This window comes from Lepeophtheirus salmonis, chromosome 13 (assembly GCF_016086655.4).
Source record: "Lepeophtheirus salmonis chromosome 13, UVic_Lsal_1.4, whole genome shotgun sequence".
NCBI classification, from domain to species: domain Eukaryota; kingdom Metazoa; phylum Arthropoda; class Copepoda; order Siphonostomatoida; family Caligidae; genus Lepeophtheirus; species Lepeophtheirus salmonis.
This window is the reverse complement of record NC_052143.2, coordinates 29,284,897-29,296,115: the sequence shown is the minus strand read 5'-3', so window position 1 is coordinate 29,296,115 and position 11,219 is coordinate 29,284,897. Positions and strand designations below refer to the sequence as shown.

The following is an 11,219-nucleotide window of genomic DNA, read 5'->3' as shown; positions in this document are numbered from 1 at the left end:
GTAATTCTCTACTGTGTATTATGAAATAAAATTAGTTTTATTTGTCCCTGAACGTTTTACTCCAGTTCACAAACTACATAAAAAAAGGACGTTCACTAACGGAGGGTTCTTTAAAAAGTTTGGTTAAAAATTAAACCTTCATAAAAGTTTCTGTTAAAAACATAGTTTATTATCTATTGTAATTAAAAAATATATGAGTATAAATTAAGTATAAGACAGGTAGAATTTAAGGTTCCATCTGTTTTACATATAGTAGAAATGAAATATTTAATCGACACTAAATATTACAAACTTATTTTCATAAGCAAAAAAAAGAAAATAATAATAATAATAATTTACTCTGTATATATATACTATATTTATTTATAATATTATAAAACTTTTTAAACTTGTGTGTCCTTTGTTATGGTATTCATATTATTATTTTCTGATGGAGGACCATCATTTAAAACTGACATTTTAATGTCAGAACGAACCCCTGATATAATAACAATGGTTGAAGCAGGTGGAACCGCTTCTTTGTCCTCAGTCACTTCTTGAAATCTTCCATCTTGTTCAGAATCGTTCGTATGGATGACAATCCTTTGTTTATGTGAAGTATCCGACCCAAATGGCTTATTTAATTTATTATGCGTTGTACCTTCATTGTTGTAATGATTGAACGAATTCGAACCATTACCCACATATCCATTGTTGTTCCCTGTAAACTTTTTATTTTTAAAAGACTCTCGAAGATCCAGCGCGCTCTTAACACGTCGAGAATTTGGATCCATTGAGTAAAGACGTGATGAATTTTTCTCTTTATTATGAGCCGCATTATTCTCACTCAGAACACTGTTTTGTCGAACATCATTATCATTGTATCGGTGACTCCGCGTTCTTGCACGCCAGATCCTTGCTCTTTCACAGGCCATTAGAATTGCTGTGGAATTTGGTGTTGTGGATGGGACGTTGCAAGGACGGTAGCCAAAAATTCCTATTTGCGTGCCAATACCTGCTGCTTTGACAGCAGCTGCTGTTGCAGAGTAGTTACTTGAGCTACAGACTGATGTAAAGTTTGGGTGGTTTGGATCAATGCTGGAGAGATCCCGTCGAGATCCGGATACTACTACCTATATAAATACTTAATTAGAGCCGTTTTTCAAAATAATGATCTTACCTTAGTAGGAGCAACTTCGGACGGAACGACTTCTGCATAGGGAGGCTGATGTGGTACAAGCATCCGGATTTTACCCCATCGACGAATGAAAAGAGATATAGCACAACACCAGAGAATCAGAATAAATGAAACTATGACAATTTCTTCGATTTGGACTTTTGTAGGTGGGGCTGGATGGTAGTAGAGTGTGGAGTTGGTTGGACTTGGGCTATCATTGGCCTTGGGAAGACTGCTTTGTCCTTTAAAAAAAAAAAAAATATAATTATCACTATGGCGTCTTTTTATTATTTTTGTACCATAATCTTGTATCGAAGTGTTCACCATAAGGTGAATAAATGGAAATTATTTGCTTCACAGCATGAACTAAAAAGTTTGCAAATGTGTAAATACAACTATATTTGAGTCATTTAAATGTGCGCACATTTTTTGAACAATACCATAATACGAAATAGGATGAAAAAAGATAATAACAAAATCAGAGTTCTATATAACTTGAAAAATAATAATAGAACTCAGTATGATTTAAATTAAAACTATGAACCAAATAGTGAAACAAAGAGGAACATGAGAAATATTTGCACAAGGTACTGTTCTTTTATTACTCTATACAAAGAACTAGACATTTTTAGTATATTTTGTGATACTCTGAAACTTTAAGCTAAAGGCAAAAATATTTACTCGGTAAATAAAACTTAATTTTGGTGAGTTTCTTAAATCTGTATAAAGCTTTACATTTGTAAAAATAAATTATGTAAAATTTATCATTATATGAAAAAAATATGTTTTAAATATACATTAAGATAACTATCTTTCTTCTAAAATACTTTATTTAAAAAAGAAAAAAGATGTAATATAAAAGACCTATTACACGCGATAATTATTTAGGACAGTTGGAAAAATATTTGGGAAACATACATAATAAGATGATTATTTTTATAAAAAATATAGAAAGATCCCTGGGACCCCTATTGAAGACGGTTAATTAATTAACCAATCGCCAGTTTCAGTACCATTTGGATTTAAGAATAAGTAACAGGTGGGACAAACGTCTTGCTACCATTTTGATATCCTAATTGTCCAGTGCATCACAAAACCACAATTTTTCGTTTGCATGCAAATTTTTGAGAGTACGGTACGACAACAGACAGACCTCGTTTTAGAAGACAACATACGTTTCCTAACACTGAAAATGTGGCTCTAGTGCGCGATAGGGTTGCAGAGTATCCAGAAACATCAACTCCGAAAAATGCTTCTCAATTACAAATTTCTGCATGCAGTTTAAGGCGATTTTTGAAAAATGTTCCCAAACAAAATTCAATTAGTCCATAAATTGCTACTGATGGATCCATAATCAACGAGTTGAGTACAGTAAAACAATCCTAAGGTTGTCTGGTGAAACTGAGGATTTTTGTATATTTTCGAATCGTCGTCACCATTTAGCCGAACTAATTTTCCAATGTAAAAACCAAATAAACATTTTTTGAAAACCTAACATGCTTTTCTTTTCTTTGAATAAAGTTATATACAATCAAAATGGTTGCGGGAATTTTACTCTACCCTTTATATGAATGAAAGAAATATTTGATATAAAATTATTGGATTAATTGTTGAAAAGTATTTATTGAGAGAGAGAGAGGTTCATTTTGATTTACATAGGCAAATTTTTAAGAAAAAAAAATCTTACTGACTACTATAATTGCAATTATTTCGCATAACACTATCCAACAAAATCACACTTTTTTTAATGCACAAGAACAGCATATGTTCAACTTAGTACAGTTTGATCCCTGATTCAAAATATGGACTAATTTTTTTTCTCATAGCCTCGTAGCCTTCGGAAAAAGGCCATATATTTTTTTGTTATTTTTGGCTACTCTTAAGGTTCAAAGCTGTTGTAAGCCCTCAATGTTGAAGAAAGAGACAAATTATGTTAATCTATTTTAAAGCCGAATGTATACAAAATTTTAAAATTTCTGAATCATACTTTTAACTCGAATTATCTTTGTTTCAAGTGGAAAGTAGGTGTTTTTTATTCTGAGGCATATAGCTTCAAGACAGATAGATCCAAAATGTTTAAAAGTATTTCATTGGAAAGCAAAAAATATGAACTTTAATTTTAATAAATGAGCCTTTCCAAAAACGCTCTATATCGTTGTCAATTTGAGATAAGGTCACAACAATATTTCTAGGATATAATCCCTTTTTGAATTGATTTCATAAGAAAAGTACATAAGAATTCGTATGTCCTTGCTAGAAGAGATAGTAACAAAGAGAGAGAGAAGAAGAAAAGAGATAGACACAAAGAGAGAGAAAAAGGAGAAAAATAAAAGATATATTGTACAATTTGTTATAACATTAGGCCTCAATTATCAAACTGGTTAAATAAATTATTTCAAGCTTCATGGACACAAGAGGGCTCGTTGCTTACGGGTAGTGACTAAGGGATTAAAAAAAATATTTCCATGGACCATCCATTAAAAGTAAACCTTGTTTGTTATTTTTTCTTTAAAGTGAACCTGGAGTATCTTTGTATTGATTAGATTGGCTGCAAATTGCACTTTAAGGTCACATCAATTTCCATTCTCAATTAATGAAACTGGCTCAAATGGGTATTTCCAAAATGATATTTTGGCTAAAAATAAGTTAAGATTACATTTGAGTCCTTTAAATAATTATTTAACATTTTTATTATTTAAATAGTATAATGAGTATCAGAGTTGTGGATTTGGACTTGAGACTTGACTTGGTCTTACAATCGAAAACTTGCTGCTGGACTTGCTCTCGAAAGCAATTTTATACTGAAGTAAAAAAATAGGAAAATGTAGAACTATAAACACTATATTATAATTATGGGCTTGAATGAAATCAAAATAACTCAATACTTGATCAAAACCTTCAAGCACTCGTATTAGAACCTAAAAAATATTCAAAAGCTTTAACTTGTGAGAAAAAATTTGAAAATAAACGTGAAATTGCAGTAGAGATACTTTTTCTCACATCTATAATTTATATTAATAAAGCAAAGTTTGATTGTCTATTTTATAGTCTGAAAATGACTAATTTTTTAACAACAATCATATGTATATATAGGTTTGCTTGTCATATTTTAAAAAGAAAAGAAATCGGAATTCAGATTAAGCTTAATAACTACGGTGAGAAGCATGTGCTCATCGTGTAATATCAAACAAGAAAGTATACCTTCTGTCAAAAAAGTACCAGGAAGTGTTAATTTAAATCGCTCGCGCTGATTAGATTTAAAAACATTATTTTTCTAAGTCGGTGGCACTGTCTTTTATTATGATGTCAAGTTTGAGCGCGATATTTATACCGATTTGCTTGCAACAGCTGGATAAGTCAGTCTAACTCACTAGTGCTCCTCGGTTTTTACAATGAACAAAATTATTGAACAAAGAGTTTGTCTTGAATTTTGTGTTGCGAACGAAATTTCATGTGCTGACGGTTGAAGTTTTTTTTCATCAGTTTCATCAAAAACCCTTGCATATGAGCGGTAGAAAGATTTCCAGGAAGGCAGCGAGATCGTTTAAGGCATACTACGTTCTGGACGACGTTTGTCCACTGCCACAGAACTGAACATCGACGCAGTGAAGGACATTGTGTTGAAAAAGTCGTACCATTCTGTCTTCAAATTCGCTACAGGAGTATTTTCTATAAGAGCTGAATTTTCTTCAAAAACAGTCGAGTAAGCAAGTCTCTTCGGACCTGCTTGATCGTTCAAACTCCTACCCACCGTTCATGGAAAACATCATAACTGGTGATGAGACGTGGGTCTACGAGTATGAGATGCAAACAAGCCAACAATCATCAGAATGGAGGGAGTAAAATGAGCCAAAACTGAAATTGTGGAACACTAGTGAGACAGACCAACTTATCCAGCTGTTACAAGTAAACTGGCTCACAAATCTTGCTCAAACTTGGCATCATAATGAAAGACAGTCCAGTGCAATTTAAATTAACAATTCCCCGTTCTTTTTGGTAGAATATTCATAAATATTCAGGGTTCTAAATCATTAGGATTTTTTAGCGTCTGGATTTTATTGTTGTTGGCTACTTGAAGAATTCTCAAACTATTATCACTGTCTATTTATTTTTGAGAAGAAAACAACAACAAAATTAAGTAATAACGTATGAGTGGGCTCATGGAAAGCTTAGAGTAATATTAAGAATGCATTGGGAGTTATTTTTTTGTTTTATATAACAAAATTTAATATTGCACTTTTAATACATTTTAAAAACATATCTTGATAAATAATTACTGTTCTTACTTTTTTTACTATACAACTAATTTATTAAAGAGGAATATTATATGTTTCTTGTCATATATGTAAATTAATGAGTGTTCTTATACAGAGTATTATTTTTATAAATAATATTCATGAATGATCCTTTTTCATAAAACGCTTTCCGAAAAAAAAAAAAATGTTTTTTGGTTATAACTGCGTTGATAATATTTTCTTGCTTTCCAACGTAAAAAGAAATAAAATCGCTTATTTTGAATATATAAAATCTAAAGTTATAATTTATAAACTAATCAGCAGATCAATAAAGAAGTTCTAAAAATTTACAATTGTACAGAAAATGATAACTACACTCATCTTCGATGTGGCAAAAATAACCAGGACAATGTTCATCCGAAAAAAGATATGACCTTACTTCGAGTGTGCCGGAAAGTATTTGATAATTGAAACAATTTTGAGGGGCATAACATTTTTTAAAGCTTATTTATCACAATAAGTCGGAATCTAAAAATTTATTCTCTTCAAATAGTTTATTAAAGGATTATATCTTGGTACTTGGATAGTTTTCTTCAGGAAGGAAGTCAAAATTGTTACCAAACGCGTACAAAAGGGAATTATAGGCATTTTGATATATTTATATCAAAATTCTTATGTTAATAATATAAATTATTTGATTCCCCTATTCAAACATATAAAAAAAGAACAAATGACAAAATCTTTGCTGTTTCTTTTTATGACTATTTTTACTAGGTTTAAAAATATATTTTCTTATTGACTTTCCTATATAATATTATTAGGCAATTATTCTATATCAAGATCTTCAAATATATTCTTACACTTACTTATAGTAATGTTTTTTTTTGTTTTTAGTTGGAAAAACAATTTTTAAAGAATTGCTCAGATTCATTTGCTTCCCTATATATTTTTGTATAATATTGACTTTATATTAAATTTGTAAATACACAAAAACACATGATTTGTTTTATAAATATATATGTAGGTATGTTTGTCATGCAACTTTCTCAAACTTTGATAACTCCTATAATGTGGGGACCAAAAACTTTCAATAACATAAAATTACTGTTGCATCAGCATAATTTTAATTAAGAGGTTAAATTACATATGTAGACGACAGCTGAAACAAAAGTACACAAGTTTTATTTTTATCGTATGTCACCACGTATAAAAATTTCAGTGCAAGAAAAAAAAAAGACAACTTGTTTGCGATCATCTCTACATCGGGTAACCATAAATTCACTCGGGCATTATGGCTACAGTAAACCCAATTATCCTTTTAAGATACTTACTCAACCAACACAAAAGTCAGCGTGCCAAGAAGACAGGGAAAACCATTGGCATTTATATCCAAACTGTCTAAAACATCAATAACTTCATTTATAAACTTCATACAACGGACGAGGAATGAAAACTTCTGCAGCAACAATATGGCTTACTTCCAACCTGCCTTCACTTGGCCTCCTGCAGCCCTGATCTCAACTCCCTGGACACTGCAGTTTGGGGTGTTCCAGAAAAAAAAAAGTCAGCTACACCTCTCACGTGGATTGCAGTCTCATTTTAGATTCTAGAATTAATCCTGTATACTGAGCTTAGGCTCTGATTTTATGCTGCCCCCTCCCCCACACACACAAGAAGAGCTTTGCGGCCAATCACTGGCCCCAACAAAAAATAAACAAAAAATAAGGGAAACAGATCTTCGTTTTCTTTGCAGTATGTTATTGAGCAAAGTCTTATTGACTCTTCAGGTTACTTTTGACTCTCCAAAAAAAGAACTTGTCCAGGTTAAAAAAGTTTGCAATCTCAACATTTTCTCATCCAGTAAGGATTGCAACAAGGATACTCTACCTTTTCTATGATTGTTGAATGAATACTTCGTTGAACGATACTATTATTTTTTAATTTACTCAATTCCCTTCTGGCTAGCCTTCAAAACATCCAACTCATAGTTCGTTGTTAAGAAACGGCTGCACGCTGTAGATGTTAATTGAAAAATATATATTTGGATTGTCTATTTTTCATATTTGGATTGTCTATTTTTCATATTTGGATTTTCTATTTTTCTTGATATATTTTCAAGATTGTTTTTATGTTGACCCACAACAAATGCTTCATAAATTTATGTGTATTGGTTTTAATCTAACACTATATATTATACAAAAATACATCATCAGATATTTGGAAATTACTTGCTAATAAAATATCAATAAATATTATTGATCAAAATTAGTCTCCATAGAAAAAAAAATCTTTAGATTACGAAGTACTCAAAAAGTTATAAAATAAATAACCTAGGAAAAGGAATATATTAATGAAAAACACAAGGACGTTATAAAAGTGTATCTATTTAGGAAGTCAATATAATTTTAAATAATAAAATCCAAAAAGTCTAATTTTTGCTTTCTTATATTAACTAAATGTAGAGGTGTGAGACCTAACAATGACGTTTTAGCAGAGTAAAATTTTGCAAAGAACATTTTTAGCACATGCAACTTTTCCTTACATTGATTCCTTATCAAAATATGAAAAAAGTTGAAAAACAAGCTTTCCTAATATTTATACATATATTCTATAAAGAATTCTTGAAAATACTATACAATTCACAAATGATATTATTTAATATTTCTTATATGTTAACTCATAACTTTTTTACCTGTAGAAAGTTGAGTAAAGTACTTTATATATTTTTATGTTTTTGTTGTTGTTGCAAGTGAAATACCGATTTGTACGTTAAAATCTAAACACTTTGATTTTAAACTTCAACGAGATATAATTTATTTATTAAAAATAGAGTTACAACAAAATTAAATACTAAAATAAATGTGTGCCTGAGCTCTCTAAATCATTAATGTAGTCGCCTTTAGCGGCAACTATGGCTTCCAAGGTAGCGGTGGAAGGCCTGCCACCTGCTGCCGATATAGTCCATTTTTATGCCGTCCCAGTGCTGGCTGACAGTGGCTTTGAGGGGCTAGGTGATAGGATGACAGACACTAAATTTTTTGAATGAATTCAGTTACTGGGCGTTTGTGGGCCAAAATCCGGCATGAATTCATTGCAATTTCTATCTCTTGGGTATGATCGATCTGGAGCCCTGTGTCTCTGTGGAGGCTCTGAAGAAATTCATTGCCCTTACATGGGCAAAATTGAATCAGCATGAGGTCGCACGAGCCTGCCAAAGCTTACAGCAACAAGCGGCCGAAGTTATCACCACAGGCGGATATCATTATGATAATAGAATTTCATTAAATGTAGTTTTCGAATATTATTTTTTTTTGGTTCAGTCCGTTCATTATAAGCTGTTAAAGTAGTGAGGGCTGTTAAAATCAAATTCAATTTTAGCCCAACTTTTAAAATCTAAAATGATCTTTTAAGCACTATGGAATAAAATTAATTTTAAAGTTTATGGTATTATTATATTTTGATGAAACAACAAGTTTTTAATAGCCAAGTAATAGTCCAATCTTTTTTTTCTCAATCCACTTGTTTAATGTATATTTTTTTCAAAGCAATTATTTTTTTATAGCCTTCATTGTCAGTTTAAGAACAAAAACTTATTATAATATTATTCTAGTTGTTTTTTTACATATTTAAATATAATTATTCACTATGAATTGAAAATGGAGATAAATAATGCCAAATGAATTGTGCACTCGCATGAAAAAACTTGATAAATGACTTGTAGAAATGGAAAATATTTAAATAAACATAGTTTTAAAAAGCCAAAACATTAAAAATATACCAGGTGATCCAATGAGATTTGAACACCAACTAATTGAATAATTATTGAACTTGAGAGATTGAAATATTTCCATATATAGATATATAATAGCATAAACAATTAGTTACAAAACAAACTTGACCACTTTAGTTTACGTAAAAGTGGAGAAAATGACACTTGAACATCATCAACGAATTTCCACTCGCATACTCTAAGCAGTTGAGCGTCTCCAGGACCAAAGTTTACTCCCTAATAGAGAAAAACATACACTTGAAATTAAAAACATCAGGCCTATCACACTTTTGAATACGTTTTTTAAAATTTTGACGGGAATATTACACACGAGGCTAGTAAGGATCCTCCCACATATAATTCCACAAAAACAAAAAGGTTTTATAAGAAATAGATTTGCGGAAGATATCCCCACGTAATGTATAAGATATGACCCAATAGGATTAAGCTGGCAGGCAAATGTTTAGGGTATTGCCAGATATATTTTGAGAAAGCTTTTGACACCGTCTCCCACCTTATCAGAATGATAGCCACTATTCTTCAAGGTGTCCCTAGTATAGTAAAAATAGGAGGACAGATATGCAGTTTCATAGCACAAGAGGGTGTCGACAAAGGGAATAGTTTATCCCCACTCTGGTATGCAGATGATATCACCACCGTCATGGAGGACTCCAGGGGCACCTTCTCCATCTCTATTAATAGGTATTTCTCACACTGGAGAGGGTTAATAAGAACTCTGGACTCAAAGTTCATTTCGAAAAAACTGTAGTCCGAATGTCCAAAGATTTAACTCTGAAGACAAAATTTCCACATCTCAAGTTCTCCACTTCGTCTTTACTCCTGGGTGTCAACTTTGAAACTTCCCAATATAAGGGAGCTATAAAAATGAATCCTTATTTTGTCACAACTAGAAAAGTTAAAGAAACTAAAATTCATCACTTCACATGAATATTTAAAATAAAATCAAGGTCTGGAAGTCCATCATGATCCCAAAAGTAATTCATCTTATTAGAGACACTCCTTTCTAGAAGATATTTGAAAAAAAAGAATAGCATTCGAAAGGACTTCTTATGTAATAAAAAGAAACCGTATCTTAAGAAAAAACGGTTCGAAGCTCCCATTAGAAACTGGGGACTAGGTTGCCCAAATCCTGAAGCAAGCTGAAAACCATTGAATCTCTCTTGGAAAAATAGGTTGATTCTTGGCGAGGACTTCTGGGCACATGGAATTAAAAGATATTTCTAAATGCCCCAGCCATACGGCCTTGTAGACACATACCTTCTGAAAGGAGCACTTTTCTGACTTTTGGGACAAGACTATCTTTCTCTACTCCAGACATGATCTCAATCCCCTCGACTTCCGTGTGTACAGCGTCAAGATTCATTGCTAAAAGTTTGCTCAATTACATTATTCATTGTCCTTTTCTAATATAAAGTTCTTAAGGTTTGGGTTTTGCTTTTTGATAGTGGAGAATTTCCCTGTCGTACTTTGTATTATTTTTATTTCATTTAAAATCATATAAGAGATGTATGATTTTAGGAAGGATATTTCATAAGTGTACATACATTTCCGAACATCTACGTACAGTATACTTATACAAGTTATATAAAGGTATTTCGTGAAGGAATGCAAGTAAACATTTTCGTGTAATACAAAACTAATTAGCCATATTGATTCGGTATTGATAAATTCAATATATCTTATAAACTATATTCAAATAAATCTACAGGGTAGAGATATTAAATCTATAATTATTTGAGACCCCAATATCTTGGTAAGCCTGACATCTTTGTATAAAAAAGTTAGCTCATTAGTTTTATTTGATATAATTGTGTAAAAAATAGATAATCCTTTAAAGGTTCTTCGTACATGAACGTGACAGGGGCATTTTTTTTTTTTGCCTCCGTGCGGGGCACACCCCCAATGACATTATTGACTTTAATAATATACCCAAATCAACTGTTTACGATGTTTCTAAGGCATTCAATGAGCTGGATGGGTCGGAAACATCAGCAAGGAAGAATCACGACCATTCTCAGAGCAAAAACGCAATCCAGAA

General features: G+C 31.6%; 1 protein-coding gene across 2 annotated transcripts in view; it reads right to left on the bottom strand.

The window, feature by feature from the left end:
* Window positions 1–250: 250 nt before the first annotated feature.
* Window positions 251–11,219, bottom strand: part of LOC121128539 (uncharacterized) — a 142,534-nt gene continuing 131,565 nt past the window's right edge. For both annotated transcript variants that reach the window (XM_040724126.2, XM_071892876.1), the window contains exons 5-6: window positions 1,160–1,398; window positions 251–1,112 (exon numbers count right to left, since the gene is read on the bottom strand). In XM_040724126.2, coding sequence (XP_040580060.2) covers window positions 384–1,112; window positions 1,160–1,398 — 968 coding nt within the window. In that variant the 3' untranslated portion in view covers window positions 251–383. The remainder of the gene's footprint in view (window positions 1,113–1,159; window positions 1,399–11,219) is intronic.